Source organism: Artibeus jamaicensis, unplaced genomic scaffold (genome assembly GCF_021234435.1).
Source record: "Artibeus jamaicensis isolate MK-2021 breed Jamaican fruit bat unplaced genomic scaffold, CSHL_Jam_final contig_548, whole genome shotgun sequence".
NCBI classification, from domain to species: Eukaryota; Metazoa; Chordata; class Mammalia; order Chiroptera; family Phyllostomidae; genus Artibeus; species Artibeus jamaicensis.
The window spans coordinates 21,188,968-21,207,736 of NW_026521883.1; the positions used below are offsets into that span (position 1 = coordinate 21,188,968).

Below are 18,769 nucleotides of genomic sequence, written 5' to 3' on the forward strand. Positions count from 1 at the left end.
AGCTAAATAATTTGCACAATAGTGCATCATTTATACCCCAGCAGCTTTCACGCTTTAGTGCACAGGTAGGTTTACAACCCAGAGCCCAGGGCTCTTCTTAAAAGGCTGCTCCTGCAGTAGGTTCCAGCTGGCCTCTAGTCTGCTTGCAGCTGTTGGATTGTTCAAGAATGTGTTTACAGAATCAGGAAACACTGCACTTTGTTCTGTTTTCCCCCCTCTTTTTATTGTATATGTTTAAATCATAATTTCAGGCGAGAGATACTTCTTTGTCACTTGGTTGGCACCAAGGCTTGTTTTGATGTTTCAGTCAGCTACGTCATTCTTTCCTGACATTAAAAGCAAGCAAGTGAGCAAGCAAGTAAACAAACAAGCAAATAACAACCCCCCAAACCTTTATAATGGCTGAAGTCCAGGGAATGGATTACATCTTAATTAGTTTGTTTCATTGTGATTAGATTGAACTGACACAAAGTGGCTGAGTCTGCCGTTCGGCAGTCCCCAAACCAACAGCAGAGCCCGTTTCCCTCTTATGGCAGAATCCCCACCTTGCGTGTTTGACTCCTCCTAGCACTTGGCAACTCTCATGAGCAGGAATCACATTTGCCCATCTCTCTATGTCTCACAAAGTGCCTCGCTGAACATCTGCAATTGTTCAATAAAAATACATCTAAGTCCATTCCCTCCCACTGTAGATTTGTAACTATGGGTCAGGACATTCCACTTGCTATAGGTGATCAATCTGTTTATCTACAAAAATAATTTATTTTTAATAAAAATTAATTTTATTAATAAAATCTTTATTTTTAATTTATTTATTTAATTAATTTATTTAAAATATATTTTATTGATTATGCCATTACAGTTGTTCTATTCCCTCTTCATTTCCCTCCACCCTGCACACCCCCTCCTCCACCATTCCCCCCTTTAGTTTATGACCACGTGTCTCAAGTTCTTTAGCTTTTATATTCCCCTACTATTCTTGCCCCCCTCCTATCTATTTTCCACCCACCATCTATGCTACTTATTCTCTGTACCTTCTCCCCCCTTCTCCTCCTCCCACTCTCCTGTTGCTAACCCTCCACGTGATCTTCACTTCTAGGTTCTGCTCCTGATCTAGCTGTCCTCTTAGATTGCTTTTGTTTTAGGTGTGGTTGTTAATAACTGTGAGTTTGCTGTCCTTTCATATTTATTTTTTATCTTCTTTTTCTTAGATAAGTCCCTTGAACATTTCATATAATAAGGGCTTGGTGATGATGAACTCCTTGAATTTGATCTTATCTGAGAAGCACTTTATCTGCCCTTACATTCTAAATGAAAGCTTTGCTGGATAGAGCAATCTTGGTTGTAGGTCTTTCGGTTTCATGAGTTGGAATACTTCTTTCCAGCCCCTTCTTGCCTGTAAGGTCTCTTCTGAGAAATCAGCTGACAGTCTGATGGGAACTCCTTTGTAGGTGACTGTCCCCTTATCTCTTGCTGCTTCTAGGATTCTCTCCTTCATTTAAATCTTGGCTAATGTAATTATGATGTGCCTTGGTGTGTTCCTTCTTGGGTCCAACTTCTTTGGGACTCTCTGAGCTTCCTGGATTTCTTGGAAGTCTATTTCCTTTGTCAGATTGGGGAAGTTCTCCTTTATTATTTGTTCAGATAAGTTTTCCACTTGTTGCTGTTTCTCTTCCCCTTCTGGTACCCCTATAATTCGGATGTTGGAGCAGTTAAAGATGTCCTGGAGGTTCCTAAGCCTCCCCTCATTTTTTTGAATTCTTGTTTCTTCATATTTTTCTGTTTGGTCATTTTTTTCTTCCTTCTGGTCCACTCCCTTGATCTGAGTTCGTTTCCTTTCCATCACTATTGGTTTCCTGTGCATTTCCCTTCATTTCAATTAGTTTAGCCTTCATTTGTTCATCTACTTTGTGACTAAAATCAACCAATTCTGTGAGCATCCTGATCACCAGTGTTTTGAACTGTGCATCTGAAAGTTTGGCTATTTCTTGGTCACTTAGAGTTATGGGCTCTGGAGCTTTGAGTTCTTCTTGAGCCATGTTTTGGTCTGTTTGTGCCTGTTATGTATGTGGAGTGGAGTCCTAGGTGATCACCAGAGCAGGGCCACCCAGGTCGCTGGGTTGTGATGCTGTATGTGGGGGCAGGGTAAATGGGGGGCAATAGCGGTCCACTCTGCTGCTTCCTGCTGCTGGGGCCTGCACGGTCTGTCTCACTGCTCACCCCTTTGCTGGTTTATCTGCGTGCAAATGTGTGACTGCAGTCAGCCTGCCGCCTTGCAACCTTACTGGGTCTGCGCATTGCAACCTCACACCTGGGATCCACCCATGGCTACTTGCATGCCTGGGTCGCACGCTTGGGTCGGTCTGGTGGTTCTTTCCTGCCCAACCCCCTAAGCTGCTGGCTTTGCCCCTCTTACCGGTTTGGCTGAAAGGTTTATTGTTGTTGGACTTCCGTATAGTTCAATTTTCTGTGTTTTGGCTGTGTATTTTGTTACTAAAACTTTGTTGTCTTTAAACTTGGTTGTACGAGAAGGTACAGTGTATCCACCTCCATCTTGGTGGAAGTCCAAAATCTTTTAAAAAAAGAATAATTCTCTGCCTTTCTTAGCTGTCTTGACAGTAGAGCCCGTATATTCATGGGTTCTAAGAAATATGTACTGCTATTTACTCTGTTCAGAAAAGCTACACGGTTTCAGATTCTAAAGCATACACATTTCCATGGCTTCTTTTTGATAAATTGTATGCAAAGTTGGAGGATAAGGTAAGAGGGTGAGTAAATTAGGAAAAAGTTTTCTTGCAAATGGTGAGATATTTAATCAAAGTTCCTTTAGCGTAGTTCACTGAATCGTTGTGAGGACAAATTGAAATGATCATTGAGAAGGCTCTTTGTAAACTTTAGATTATGGGCATGAAGGATATTTATAAAAAGTAAGATTTCAAAGCAAAATAAGGCCTCTTAAGTACATTCAATGTATATGCTGTCCAATGAAGGTTAAAGATCGAGTCCTGTTTAGATAATATTGTGGGTGAAAAAGGAGCCACTTACCAAACCTGACAAGCTCAGGGGAGGCCTGCCTGGTGGCCTTCCAAACTCAGAGACTGGAGTAACCACACAGTCTACTGTCTTTTTGCATCTAAGGTAACATACCTTTGAATATCAGGTAATTTCCCTTTTCCAGACCCCTCAGGGCACAACCTCCCACCAGAACTCTCCTACCAGGAGACCACAGACCTCATTGTTATTGTTGTTATGTTAATTGTCAACTGTTAACTATCTTATAACCACCCATGTAAAATAAGTATTTAACTATTCCTTTTACATTTTATCCAGCCCAGAGATTTCCTCCACTTTACTTTCTCCCACCTCGTTTATCTATCACCAGTGAATTTCAGCTAACTCCTTACACATCCTCCTTTGATGGTAATGTGTAAAATCAGGTGCAAAATTGCCATTCTCCACAGCGTTTTCTCCATTGGTTGAGATTTTGCTTCCTGGCAATTGTTGTCAGTTTGGCTCAAATAATCATACAAATTGTTATAGGTTTGGACATTTCTTACATTGACAATATTATCTAGGGGGATAATATAAGTCTCTAGCTTTGAAATTTCAGGGAGAGTGACGAGGCACATGAACTTTTTCTGGTATCAGAAACTTTTGGACAAATGGAAAAAAATCACAACATGTAGGTCTTATTTTTATAGTACAGGTGTGTGTGTGTGAGAGAGAGAGGAAAAACTGAAGACACAGTCCTGACAGCGCTCGCCTCAAGCAACGCAATCTGAGCAGGGAGGGAAGGTAGCAGACATTGTAGGATAAGTGCAAGTGGATGGTACCAAACCTAGTTTCTAGTTGTGCCGTGAGGAAGGGACCAGAGACGCTGAAAGATCAGAAAAGGCTCTGGGGAGGGCACATGTGATCTGGTACTTTAAGGGCAGATTGGGGAGCAGGGAGATGAAGAGAACGATGTCCTAGAAGGAGATAATGGCCTGAGCCAAGATGCCATGTGGGATGTGCAGTTGATATCTAAGTAATGGAGAGGGGTCCCGATGGAATGGTGCAGAGGGTTGGCTTGGAGATTGTAAGGATAACTTTGGAAAGATCAATGGAAAGCCAAGAAGAAAAAGAAAGCTCTGTGCTTTTCTTCTTTTGTAAACTGCTTTCTGACTCAATTGATCAGGTTATTGGGAGAATCAATCCTGACGCCCTTGTGTCTGCTGTTAGTGGGGCAACCATAGATCTCAAGATGCTCCATGTAAACAAAAACATTATCTACTAAGAGCTGCGCTTCTATTTTTGGTGTGTAAGCTCATTGTGAAAAAAATTAAGCATACAGAAGGGTAAGAAACAATGTAACATTCTTCCCAGGACCCACCAGTCCCTCCACCTTCGTGCCATTCCTTATAGGTAACTATTAGTCTTCTTGCTTAGTCTACCTGTTATCATTATTTCAGTCAACAAATATTTATTGAATGCTTATTATGGACATTGGGGACACAACAGTGACCAAATGGCCCTTTCAAGGAGCTTATAGTTTAAGGGGAGGAAATAGTAAACAGCAAACATATTTAAAATATTTTTCCCAAATGGGATTTTTCTACACTTATTCAGCAATTTCACTTTTCACTTGACAATATATCTTGGACATCTTCCCAAGTCAGTCTGAAGAGTCCTACTTCCTTCATTGATGATAACTAATATCGGTTGAGCCTCTACTATGGTCCAGGTACTGCCTTAGTCACAGTAGTCCTCTGTGGTAAGTACTATAATTATAACCTTTTTACAGATGAGGGATCAAAGCTCAGAGAATTTTGGGAAGTTGCTCAGAGTCACCTAGTCATTACTGCTGGAGCCAGTTCTGAGCCAGGTGATCTGATTCTTCACTCCAGTTCTATTCCCTCTTGATGGCTGCATAGCATTCCTCTGTACAGATGTGCCTTACCTTATTTGGCTCGTCCCCTATATTTAAACCATTTTTAATTGTTTTCTATCACAGACAGTGCTATAGTTAACTTTTTAATGGATATGTTTGCATGCTTGTGGTCATCTGTAAGGTAAATTCCTGAGATGGAAACACACATTTCTCTATTTAAAGGCACTATTTAGTTTCTCTTGAAAAATATTTTATCAATTTCTACTCCCACTAACAGTGTAGACAAAGGAACTGATCTCTTTATATCTTCTTCAACAAAAGGAATTACTAAACTTAAAACAGTTGTCAATATGATAAATCAAAAAAAGTATAGAGCCTATACCTAATTTTTAATTTAAGAATTTTTTATTTTAAATATTTTAAAGAAACAACAATTTCATTATATAGGTGCTTTATAACACCCATGAAAGGAAGTTGTCATTCTTGTTTCATGAATCTGTGCTTTCTTGTTACTGTGAAGTCTTGGTAGAGAAAGGCCATCCTTTCTCTCTGATCTGGCACTGTGGACAACTGAGGGCTCAGTACCAGAATGTTCTAGAATAGTGGAGCTGACAAAGCACAGGGGCTCATCTTGCTCTGGTGATACAGACATGATTAAAACATATTTGATTTCAGTACTTAACTGTAAATCTAATGCAACATCTGGAAAATCCATAAATGGCTTTAGACAAGTTTACTTATTTATTTATTTAATTGTTGTACAAGTACAGTTGTCTCCATTTTCACCCCACCACAGCCCCTGCCCCACCCATTCCTGCCTCCCATCCTCGAACCTACCCCCTTTGGTTTGTCCACGTGTCCTTTATACATGTTACTTGATAGATCCTCCCTATTTCCCCCCATTATCCCCCTCCTCCTCCCCTCTGGTTAGTGTCAGTTTGGTCTTTATTTCAATGTCTCTGGTTATATTTAACTTTCTTGTTTGTTTTGTTGATAAGGTTATACTTATAGGTGAGATCATATGGTATTTGTCTTTTACCATCTAGCTTATTTCACTTAGGGTAATGCTCTCCAGTTCCATCCATGCTGTTGCAAAGGGTAGGAGCTCCTTCTTTCTTTCTGCTGTGTAGTATTCCATTGTGTAAATGTACCACAGTTTTTTGATCCACTCATTTACTGGTGGGCATTTAGGTTGCTTCTAGCATTTGGCTATTATAAATTGGGCAGTTTGGAACATTGGGAAGCATAGGTTCTTTTGGATTGGTGTTTCAGGGCCCTTAGGGTATAATCCCAGCAGTGAAACTGCTGGGTAAAAAGGCAGTTCCACTTTTACTTTTCTGAGGAAATTTCATACTGTTTTCCATAATGGTTGTATCAGTCTGCAATCCCACCAACAGTGTACTAGAGTTCTCTTTTTTCCACAACCTCACCTGTACTTGTTGTTTGTTGATTTGTTTATGATGGCCATTCTCACTGGTGTGAATGAAGAAATCAGAAAGTTGCTGGAAACAAATGAAAATGAACACACAACAGTCCAAAACCTATGAGGCACAGCAAAGGCAGTCCTGAGAGGGAAGTTCATAACAATACAGACATACCTAAAAAAGATAGAAACATTTCAAATAAACAACCTAAACCTACATCTACAAGAACTGGAAGAACAACAACAAACAAAGCCGAGTAGAAGGAAGGAAATAACCAAAGCCCAGAGAAAAATTAAACCACTTAGAGGCTAAAAGAACAGTCCAAATGATCAATAAACCCAGGAGCAGGTTCTTTGAAAAGAGTAACAAAGTTGACAGGCCTTTAAGAAGATTCATCAAGAAAAAAAGAGGACCCAAATAAATAAAATCAGAAATGAAAGAAGAGAGATTACAACTTATACCACAGACATACAAAGGACTGTAAGAAATTACTACAAACAACTATATGCCAAGAAATTTGAAAACCTGGGTGAATGACAAATTTCTAGAAAAATATAACCTCCCAAAACTGAATGAAGAAGAAGCAGAAAGCCTTAATAGACCTATAGTAGCTAGTGAAATTGAAACAATAATTAAAAAACTTTCAGCACACAAAAACCCTGGGCTGTATAGTTTCACAGGAGAATTTTACAAAATATTTAAGAAAGAGTTAACCCCTGTCCTTCTTTGGCTATTCCAAAAAACCCAAGAAGAGGGAAGACTCCCAAACTCTTTTTATGAAGCTAGCATCATCCTATTTCCAAAACCAGATAGAGACACAACAAAGAAAACTTCAGACCAATATCGCTGATGAACATATATGCTAAAATCCTCAACAAAATATTGGCAAACCGCATCCAACAATATATTAAAAAGATCATACACCATGACCAAGTGGGATTCATCCCAGGGATGCAAGGATGGTACAATATTCACAAATCAATAAACATAATACATCACATAAACCAAAGGAAAGACAAAAATCACATGATCATATCAATAGATGTAGAAAAAGCATTTGATAAGCTATAGCACCCATTTATGATAAGAATACTCAGCTTTAGACAAGTTTAAAAGGAGCTATAACCCTTTCATTTAAAAATAGCCACAAACCAAAATATTTTGCATTCATCTAATCCTTTCTTAAAAACTAGAACTGTCAAAGCAATTCTGAACTAAAATGTTAAGTCCATATTCTGTGTGCATTTGTTCTTTGGCATCCTCAGGGTTAATTGTTTGTTTCCTCTGAGCTGAGATAAGGATGTTGGGAAATGAGTAGTGTCTTTGCTCTGCGTGTTAAATGTTGCTCGAGTGTGCTTAGCTTTCATCTGCAAGAGAGTTTGAACTTGCCTTGTAATGATTAGAAAAACACACAAAGAAATTATTGCTGAATCCTTCATGTCTGGGAAAAACAGGTGGGAGCTCCCAAGTGTTTGCTTATCTCCCTCAGCCAAGGGCTGATAAAAGTTTGGTAAGCAGGAGCAGTAGCTGGTCACTCCTTCCGTTGTCCTCGTCCATCCTCCTGAACTCTCGGTTCCCTCAGAGGAAGACATCCTCCCGAAATCAGTCTTTAGGGAGCTTCCTTTTGTTTCTCCAAGATTAACCAGTTCTGCCCTGGTGGCAGCAACAGGCAACTACGGAAGGAAAGACTCTTCTGGGCTTTTCGTATTTTTTCCAAGGAGCATTTTTCTCCCCCAATTCCTCACTGGTAGTGAAACTGCTTTCCTATAATGTCTTATTTTCTGATGAGGTGTTGATTCTGATCTGCCACTTAGCAGCTTTAGGTAGTGGTAAGTGGTCAAGAGTGTTTTTCCCGGAGGTGATCTCAGGTTTTCAAGTATGTCCCCTAGGGACCCAGCTTGTTTTCTATGTAATTACTAAAGCTTTTGGAATAGCCTTGCTTTGCTCACTGATATGGTCATGGAATGAGTACCTGTTTGATCTTCTTGCACTGCTGGGAAACCTCCCCTCTGGGGGAGAGAGGTAAGTCCAGGCTGAGGTGAGTGCGTGGGGAGCTCTCATGGGTTGGTGAGCCTGAGAGGAGTGTTAGCTTTGTGCTGTGTGGGGCTTTCTCTTTCTCTTTTCCAGGTTGCTGTTTTATATTCTGTGTGGTTCAGGCTTAGCAAATAATCATTGTTATTCTCCTCTTTTTAAAAATTAATTTTTGGGAAAAGTTAGTGGGGTTTGGGAAATAGAAGAATTTTCTATTGAAGTTGAAAAAATGTTTAAATCCTGTTATCCTCACCTATTAAATGGCCATGGGAGTACCATTAATGTCTATTTTTTCTTGGTTTGTGGGTATTTGTCACTTCCTTTGGCAGGAATTGGTTTTAGTGTTTTTTTTTAGGGGTTTTGTATCTAGTGCACCTATTCAAGTTGTTGTTTATCCTGTGGTCAGTTCATGCTTTGGGCATAACAGCTTGCCACCAAGTGAGACTTGAGGCATAAGTTTTCAGTGCTGAGTTTGGTAAGAACAGAAAACATTGTTTCTTCTAGCTGTCTTCTTGATAGACATGAGGGAATCTCAGGTCCCTGGTTAACAATGAGCTGTTTTGAAGAAAAATGAAACAGGCAAGAAACATTAACTGGGGGCTGAAGTATTAGAAAGTGGATGAGGAAATACAGTATTTATCGCCTGTGTGGCCCCAACACCTGTGCCCATGGGCTGTCACCTTCGCTCAGGTGTTGGTCCCTGTTGGTACCTTTACTGCAGTGTGTAAATTCAGAGTGATTTTTTAACTTACATTTATTTATCTTGTGCTTTTATGTCATTCCATGAGGCAGGCATCAGTAAAAAGAAGGGGACAAGTGATTTTTTTTGTGCCTCTGTCAGATTAATTCTTTTGCAAAGGAGGATTTTTTTTTTACATGGTCAACTAGGAATTTTCATTTAGACTTAACATATCCTTTCAAAGTAAAGTGGAAATTGTAGCTCTTGAAATAAAGCTTCTTTTTTAAAGTTTATTTTTATTGTTTTCTCTTCATGAATGTATGCATTCTAAATACTTGCATGGCATGTACAAGAATTAGATGCTAGGTTTTTTTCATATTTCTCATGAAAAATAGGAAATGGTGATCTCCAAATGTTACACATTTATACAGCACATGCCTCAAGTCTAACTTCTTAGCAATATTACACATTTTTAAAGTATTAACAGGTAAATTTCTGAGTATTGGAAATGCAGTTCCTTCCCTAATTTGAAGACACCCTTTCTTTCTCCTCTCCTTTTCTTTACTCTGCTCCAGGTTGTTGAGCACCTACCTTTTGCCAGACTCTGGGCTGGCACTGGAGGATGAGGACACAGTTAGGAAAGCCACAGCATTTCATTTCAAAATATCCTTCTATGGCCCTTCTTTTGAGGTTGAGTGTCCTCTAGGTCTCTGTTCTCATCCTTTTATTGACTCATTTTTCACTCTCTGTCCTCTCCTCACCTCTCTCTATTCTGGTTCTTCCTGAGTGAGATCATTCATTCCCCGTGACTTCAGCATTTCCTTATATGCCGATTCCAAGTCTACAAATCTGTGTTTTCTCTTTAGTGCTGAGAATATTTTCAACAATCAAGAGGCATTACAAGCCTAGTGTTTTGAAACTGAACTTATTGTCCCACCCCAGGTCCTGCTCTTGCTCCTACAGCTTCCCCTCCTTCTCCCTTCACTGCTGTATTTGTCATTTTAGATAATGGCACCTCTATCCCCTCAGTGTCCCAAGTGAAAAACTTGAAAGTCACCCCAGATTACTCCTTCTTCTGTATCTTAACACATGGGCCATTTATAAACTGTCGATTCAACTGCAGCATCATTGCTAGAATCCAGCTCCACCTGCCTGTTGCCACTGCCCCCCAACTCTTCTCATGCCAGTCCATGCTGTGAGGGTGACCTTCCTAACACCTCTGACAGCATGCGCTTGCACAGAGAGACACAAGGGAACAAAGACAATGGACAAGGGGGCTGCATCTAATCATATATTTTATGGAGAGACCTCTTCTGCCTTCCTGTTACCCGCAGGATCAACCATAGGCTCTTAACCATGGTGATGCTTTGGCTCACCTCATTTATCAAATGGAGATACTGGCAGTCCCAGCCTATAGAGTTTTGGTGAGGATTCAATGAGATGACATATGTCAAGTGCTTAGCATGAGGTCAAGTACCCAGCAGATGATAGTGATGATGACGACAATGATGATGATGATGACTTCTTTCAGAATTCATCTCTTATCTTTTTGCCAGCCCCACATCACACCACATTTCTCCATGCTCCTTGCAATCTGGTTGCCATGACTTTCACTGCTCCCCAGACCTTCTCTTGTCTTTCACAACACTTGATCTTTGCACACATTGCTCCTTTCACTTGTCCTTACCTTGTTTTATTGAGCAAACTCTTCTTTTTCTTTCAAAAGGATTCAACTTGGAATCACCATCTGTGAAGTCTTAGCTGACTCTGCAAAGCAGGCTTGGTGACTCCCTTCCCTCCGACTCCACAGTTCTCAGTTCCCCCTTTTATCATAGCCCTGCACTTGTTATTTTAATGGTTCTTCCATGTATTTGTGTCTTGTCTTCCCTAGACTATGGGCTTCTGAAGGACAGAGATGGAGCCTAATCCTCCTTACCTCCCTCTACCCAGCCCAGGTTTGACATAGAATAGACATCTGATAAGTGATGATTGAACATCAGTAGGGATGGCTCTCAAACTTGACAGGAGGTTTTCTACTTGTGGAGAGTTAAAATTGCACTTAATAATAAGAGCTTGCTTTTTTGAGTATTGACTTTTTAGCAGGAGTTACAGTGCTCATTTCTTTATAGGCATTTAGATTGCTGAATTATTGATTTAGATTGCTGAATGATCCTTTAAGTTGCCCTGATTGTCCCTGTTTAGAGATGAAAGAACCAGGGTTTAGAAGGGAGGGGAACTTGCTAGAGGTTACAGAGGTACAAGACCAAACCCAGCCCTCTGACTCTCCTGCTGGTGCATTAATAGGGAAGTAAGAAGAGGAAGGAAGATGACCAAGTCAGGGGAGGCCTGATTGGGAGAGAAAGGCAGAATGAGGTGGAGGGTGAAAAAACACAAAGCAGGCAGTGAGAGTGGGCTAGGAAAGGAGGCAGAAGGAAAGAGAAAAGAAACTAGGAGACTAAGTTGGAAAATAAGTAGGGGATAAACAAGAGGAGGAAGGGAAGCAGAGTTCCCACTGTTTTAGAATTTTGTGGCTGGGTAACAGCTGCATGCCTGACAGAATATAAACAGACTTCAGTGTTGACATGACAACTCACAACAAAATCAATCTGATATATATTATATGAGAAATAGAGTAATTTATTTTTGAGGCATGGTAGTTAGATATAATTGCCAAGCAATTTATAAATTTGGCCATACTATCACTTTTATAAACATACATATATACACAGAGATTGGCTTAAATTTCTTACTTCTATTTTTGCCCAGTGTCTACAATCTGTAAGCACTGTGGCTCTTGGGCACTGTCACTGATACCACATATGATTGAAACATTATCTACACCTTCCACCCTTGTATCACACTCAAAGGTGAACACCTGCCAGAGACTGGGACTGATTCCTTACCTCTCTTTGGTCATACCTTCCAAGGCTGAGATTTGCCTGCCCTGCCAAGCTCTTCCTTCCCTGGGGTCTTAGAGCTGTGCTTCAGCACCCTCGTCCCTCAGGGGCCTGGTGCTGGGGAACCCGGGATATATTTTTGGACTGGCAGGCATGTGCCAGTAGATATGACTGCAAGGTCGCAGTGTTTAGGGGTGGGAGGACACCATGAGACTTTGCTTTTCAGCCTCTGGGCACTTAGGCCCAGTGGGAGGAAAGGGCAGGGGCAGGGCCAGAGAAGATGGAGGGCATCATGAGGAGAGAAGAGGCTGGTTCCCTAATTCTGCCATGGCAGCTTCCCCACCTCAGACCCCACCATTGCTCAAGCAGGTGGACTTTTTAAGTGTCACCTAAACGCACCCTGGTGCTGGCCTCCCAGAAAGCCCCCTCTTTTCCACTATTGTTTGGGTCAGTCCTCAGAGAGGTGTGTTGGTTTGGAAAGCAAGTGCTGTAGTGAGAAATATGAAGGGAAGTTGAGGAAACAGGGAAAGGAAACTGAGAGATTGGAAGAGGAAAAAAGGTCAGGAGTAGGAAAATCCGACTGGGGAAGAGGAAAAAAGGGGAGGGAACACTTTAAAAGAATGAACTGTATATGCATGTATATTTAATCTCACAAAACCTCTGGGAGGAAGGCATTATTATCTCTATTTTATAGATTCAGAGATTGAGTCTTAGGAAGGGAGAAGTGACTCAGCCAAAGGAACACTAGATAGAGAATAACTGAGCTGGGGCTGGAATCCTGTTGTCCTAAAAGTCTCTCCCGTATAATATAACGTCTCCAGGGGGGAAGAGAAAGCAGAGTTGGGGAAAGAGGAAAACGAGCAGAACTGAAGCTGGATGGGTCCCTTTTCCCCTTGGCCCATCTTGTCCCCGAGTCCTGAGAACTGCAGAGAAACCACTATTCAAAGGAAATAGAGGATTCCTCCCAGTGGGGACACTCCAGTTCTTCCTGAGACCCTAAGATGAAGCCTGGCAGGGAGGCGCTCATCTGATTTTACTTGTGCAGAGAGAGCTGCCAAGAGTCTGCCCCATGCTGCCCTCCTGTCCTGGTTTCCACGGCTCTGGTCTTCCCCAACTGCCCTAGCCCTTCCTTTTCCCTTTCTTTTCCCATCTCCTCCAATTCCTTTGCCTTTTTGTCACTGAACCTCATATGAGGTTCAACCTTTTTCCTTCCACTAGTTCTGCTTCCTCAGTTTATCCCCATGGCTCTGTCTTCCTACTGTAAACACATCTTCTCTTTAAAGTCTCATTACTTCTTTACACCAATCTCCCTTATTTTACTGCAGAATGTCTTAAGGGAGTTACATTCATTGTCCTCATCTTAACATTTATGTAGATACTGGGACAAAGAATGTTCAGCCCTGGCTGGTGTAGCTTAGTGGATTAAGCATGGGTCTGTGAAGCAAAGGGTCCACTGGTTTGACTCCTGGTCAGGGCACATGCCTGGGTTGCAGGCCAAGTCCTCCATAGGCAATGACACATTGATGTTTCTCTCCCATTCTTTCTCCTTCCCTTCCCCTGTCTCTAAAAATAAATAAATAAAATATTTTAAAAAAGAATGTTCAGAGGGATGCCTTAAAGATAAGTAACATAATACACTTCCATTCTGTGCCCCTTCCATCCCCAGCAGCCCCTTGGGGAAGGTTCTGAGGTTTACAGAGGTTATTTATCCTGATTCCATCATAAGTTAGTGGGAAAAACAGGAATCCAAGATCAGGCTGTTTGACTCTAAAGGACAAGCTTCCAGTCACCACATCCTGCTGCCCCTTGAGCAGGTCGGTAGGCTGTCCCCTTGGAGGCCTCTTGGTGAGTTTACTGTGACCTGAGTGAGTTGTTTGTCTTGCAGACTTTGGACCATACTTCAGTAATATACCCAAACCAGATCTATCCTTCTGGGGCAGATTAATATTAGCTCATGAGACTGATGACATACAATAAAAATAACAATGTATTAATTTAAAATGTATAATGTATGGAGCATCAGCATATTCACTTCAGCACACAGGACCACTGCCATCCTTTCCCTATAGACAGACTTCTGTGGGAAAGTGAGTGATTATCAGAGGTTGCTTGGTGATCATGGAGTTGGAGTGGGGGAATTAACTATAATACCTTGATTGTTGAATGGCTTCAAATCATTGATGGGCCTCTCCATTTTAATTCTTTGCACCCAGCACTGAATTGCCTGGGAGGAGCCATTTTCACCAGAAGTAGGGACCTTCCCGTGGCATCACAGTCTAGTGAGGATGCCCTCTTCTGCTGCTTCCACTTGGGCGTCTTGTAATCACTGCCAATTTCAAGGGGCCGGAAAGCAACTCTTTATTTTCCCTGAACAAGCTGGAGACATTTTTTTTTCCATTAGAGGAATTATTTTCTGTGACCAAGAGTCAAAACTTGAATTTGAAATGTAAAAAAATATATAAATTTTTCATGCAAGTGTAACTTTTAATCTTTTTTAAAAACAGGACCTATTGCATTTTTAAATGAATTAATAAATGTAAAACATAGTTATTATTTTTAGGTACTCCTTTCTCTTCTTTTCCATACCCCTATTTCTTATAAATCCCCAATGACTTTCACACAAGGAAACTACCATTTTAATCCCAAACAAGATGAAGTCAGGGGTAAGATACAACCTGGCGAGCAGCTTGCCTTTTTTTATTTCCTCTGCTTTGGGGTGATTTCAAAAGAGAAGGAACGTATTCATGTAAATATTGTTTGCTTCAACACTTGTGAATGGTTGTATTTCAAAATCCTCAATTCCTATTTCTACAGCTAGATTTCACTTTGGCAAACCTGTTGTCTTACCTGTTTTTTTTTACTCTGTTCCCTTAGACTTTCACTGATCCAAAAGTTCAACAAAAGATGACTTTTTCTTTACTCCAACATCCTTTAAAGGTGAAGCAAGTGCCAGCTGGTGTATTTTGGTGAGTTGTTAAATGTGCAAGAATGGAAGGCCTGTATTTTACATCGTCTAAGTGAAACTAGAATTGGCCACGTTAGTCATGACTCTTCCCTGAATACGCCTGAATTGCTGCTCTTCCAGGGAAAGGATGGGACTGGTGGGGGGAGGCACAGCTCTGGATGTCAATTCTTAATTTTTGTTGTAACTTTATATCTCAGAGAGTAAAAACAGTTGAATGAGATCATTAACAAGAGATAATTTTCATAAATCTTATACAAACTTTTAAAAATTCATACAACAGTATCATCACTCTGGATTTATTATGGAGTAGAGAATATTTTGTACAAAAGCAAAAATGACTAAAATTTAAAAATGGATTTTTTTCAATATCTTTAAAATAAAAGTTTTCAAAGATACTTTGGAAATGGTATTAGAGAAAGTAAAAGCAATGAAATAACTGTATGACTTAAAGGTAATTTTAGGAAGAATATGATATGGCTTTATGTTTGATTATCTAGGGGCTGTTAAAATGAGAAGTTCTTATAAGAGGATCTAATATAAGAGAGGGAAAGGGTAGTGGATAGTTTCTCCTTAATTACCTGTATGTTACGCAAATATATTTAGGCTCATCTTTTGTACTGGTTGTCTGTTGGTACTATCCCTCAAAGCAATGCAGCAAACCAATAAGGAGAAAGAATAAGTTGGTCGGTGGCCAGTACTCTTATTAACTTCCCGAGAGACTGAACTTTTTTCTGCCTACGTTTTCATCGCCACCTGTCAGGGTGTAGATTCCCTTTTGCCATCTTCCTTAAAGAATCACTTTCTTTCACCTGCTCCAGGGACTCTGAGTCCATGAAAACAGAACACGTTCACTTAGTCCCCAGAGAGAGTTTTCAAGCCCTAACAAGTTGGCTTAGAACTTGCTGATGAGCCTTAATCTTCTGGCCAGATGGGGCCCCCAGATCCAGATGTCATTGTCACAGAATCCATTCATCCCTCTCCATTTCCATTTTTATCTGTTGCTGTGAGCTTTTTTAAAAAAAAATTTGGAACAGGGAGAGCCCTTCATGAACAAAAACATGCTTTTGTCCATATTATTTCTCACAGAATGTCTTCACCTTTAAAAAAATCCTTCTTGTGAATCTTCTTTTATAGTCAGAGTCCCTCCTCTTGTCTTCCTCCCCCAAGATTTGCTCATTTCCCCCTTTGTTCTCGTACCATTCAATTTACCTGCAACACTCTTCCTGTAGTTAACTAAATATGGCTCATCATCCTTTGAGATTATTCCTAGGGTGGATATGGGGGTGCACAAGAGGATGGGGACCAGCCAGAGGGAGGGAGCAGCCCAGAAAGCCACCATGACTCCTAGCTTGGGAAGATCTAAGACATTTTGGCACTTGGGGCTGGGGTCTGGGAAGGGATAGTTGCTAAAAGGGAAGTGCCTTTTAGCATTGGGAAGCCCTTGTTCCATTCCTCTTAGAAATTGAGAATATCAGTAAGTTTTTCATCTAGCAAATGTTTACTGAGCATGTCTATAGGCCAGGTTTATTAAGCACTGCTATATGGCAGATAGTGGAGATACAACTATGGGCCAGACAAATGAGGTCTCTGCCCTACTGAAGTTTGTGGGCTAATGGGGAAACAGTCAATATGATAGGGATATATGTTCTAGAGTTATAGGGGCTCTGAAATGGGAAGCTCTGGATTCTGTGCGAGCACATGGGGGTATTCCTGTCTCTGATTTGGAGGACTAGGAAGGCCTTTTAGAGGAAGTGGTGTATAAGTTGAATTGGAGCCTGAATAAGAGGTATTCCAGTGAAAGGGTTGGAGATGGGGTTAGATGATAACAGGCAGAAGGAAAAACAGGTGTGAAAGGCCCTCAGACAGAAAGAAGTAGAGACATGAGAGGGTGCAAGGAGGAGTGAGGGCAGTGAGGAGAGTGATCAGCAATCAGGCTAGAAAGAGGAGCAGGGACCAGGTTGCAGAGGGTCCAAAAAATCATGTTAGAATTTGATCTTTTTTCCTAAGGCTAACAGGAGGTGCACTATATCCCACTGGAGTGTTTTAACCCGAGGTGTGACATGATGCTGTTTGCCTTTTATAAGGGCGACTCTGGCTTCACTGTGGACCCTGGTCTACGGGTGGCCAAGGGTGGAGCAAGGAAACCTGTTAAGAGGAGTGCAAGGGGAAAACAATCACTGGTCACAGGCATGTCCTAGAGGCTGGGATGGGGGGAGCTGTGAAGAGGGGAAGGAGGGATTGTCTTGGGCAGCCTTGGTGGTGGTTGGTAGAAGATGTGGGAGAAGGAACAAAAGAGTTATATATTTGAGGACCTGTCCTTGCTTCTAGCAGCATCTGGCAGCAGTATCCCCATCTTCTTGCTCAGATCTATCAGTTTTAGTAATTGGTCCCTAGAAAAGCAGGGGTTCCACAAAGAGTCAGTGTGATGGCCCTATTTGTCAGGCATGCCCCAGGGGTGGCTATGCTCTCAGCGGGCTGTTGATGGATCTGGAGGCTGTGACCGAGAGAATTATCAATGGTTTCTGGCTTTTTAGACTCTGAAAGATTTATACTGCAGTAACGGGTGTTGATAAACTTTCCCGCCTTCTCTTGTCTTGCGACTAGTAAGCCATAAGCATTGCTCTTCCTCTTTTTTGGTCTCCATATGACTGGCCGCCTCTTTAAGTACATTTATGGCATTCTGCCACATCACTTCGTGTAGGCAGAAACAAGTCATTTCCCTTTCCAACTGAAAGAGTGTGCACTTAGTACCTCTGCCTACATTGTCAAGTATTTGCTAAGATGCCTGAGTTCATTGCCATGGTCTGTGAAGTTCTAAATCATTTGTTTGCTTAAAAATTATTTATTTATTTCAAATAAATAAATTGACATTATTAAGTGGACATTATTTATTTAATTTCGAATCTTTCATAGAGTTTACCACATGAAAGAAATTAGACCACAAATAGGGGGGTGAAAGACGACAATGAATTATTATTATTATTATTTTTTATTTTATAATTACCTGGAGAAGACTACATGAGAATAAATGTAGTCTTCTACGTGAGAATAAATTGAGGAAGATTTTTGAATTATAGTTTGTTTCTCTAGAGCCTGGTCAATAGTTTCCTGCCACAGGTAACTCCCACTGTTTAGCAGTGGTTTCTAGCTCCAGCTGTGCGAAGGAATCACCTATAGCTCTTGAATAAAAGACAGATGCTTACGTACATGTCTAATTACCATGTTGTGCACCTGAAACTAATATCATATGTCAACTGTAACTGAAAAATAAAAAGGCAGAATCTGGAGCTTCACTCCTGAATATTCTGATTGGTAGGGTTTGGGATATATTAGAAAATGTGCCTCAATTAGTGCCTGATTGAATGGCACACTTGTCTTACCTTCCATTTGTCTACATAGCCTTTCTAGAATTATTCTTATCTAGTCAGATTTAAGCCAGATACATGAAATCTGTTATTCCTATGGTGCCAATGTCTTCTTAATCACCTAGATTTGACTGGGAAGAAAGTTAAAGGCTGGAAATTTATGGTCAATGAGTGATTTCCAAATACTGATTTTGTGTATTTTTCTTGTTTTCTTGTGTAGGCCAACTGTTGTGGCCTGGTGAAAAATCAGCAGTGCAGTAATGTTCTGCAGTAAAAAGAAACCACTGGGTGAGTAGTGGGTTCTTCAGCTCATACAAAGTAAATGTGATTTTAAAATTAAATTAAATTGTATTTTGTGGAGGAGTACTAAAAACAAGATATAGAACATTTCTATCACCTCGGAAGTTCCCTCATGCCCCTTTCCATCCATTCTCGCTGCACTCCACACACTGTCTTCTGATTTTTGTCAGCTTAGTTTTGCCTGTTTTTGAAACGAACATAAATGAAATAATGCAGCATGTAGTCCTGTGTCTTCTTT

At 40.8% G+C, this 18,769-nt stretch overlaps 1 protein-coding gene across 6 annotated transcripts in view; it reads left to right on the forward strand.

Moving 5' to 3' along the window:
* ATP8B4 (ATPase phospholipid transporting 8B4 (putative)) overlaps window positions 1-18,769 on the forward strand; it is a 234,997-nt gene that overhangs the window by 25,716 nt on the left and 190,512 nt on the right. For 5 of the 6 annotated variants that reach the window (XM_037156463.2, XM_037156465.2, XM_037156462.2 and 2 more), the window contains 2 exons: window positions 14,776-14,867; window positions 18,452-18,519. In XM_037156463.2, coding sequence (XP_037012358.2) covers window positions 18,492-18,519 — 28 coding nt within the window. In that variant the 5' untranslated portion in view covers window positions 14,776-14,867; window positions 18,452-18,491. Of the gene's footprint in view, window positions 1-7,919; window positions 8,317-14,775; window positions 14,868-18,451; window positions 18,520-18,769 lie in introns of those variants that run through there. The other variant, XM_037156466.2, reaches the window with a different exon arrangement.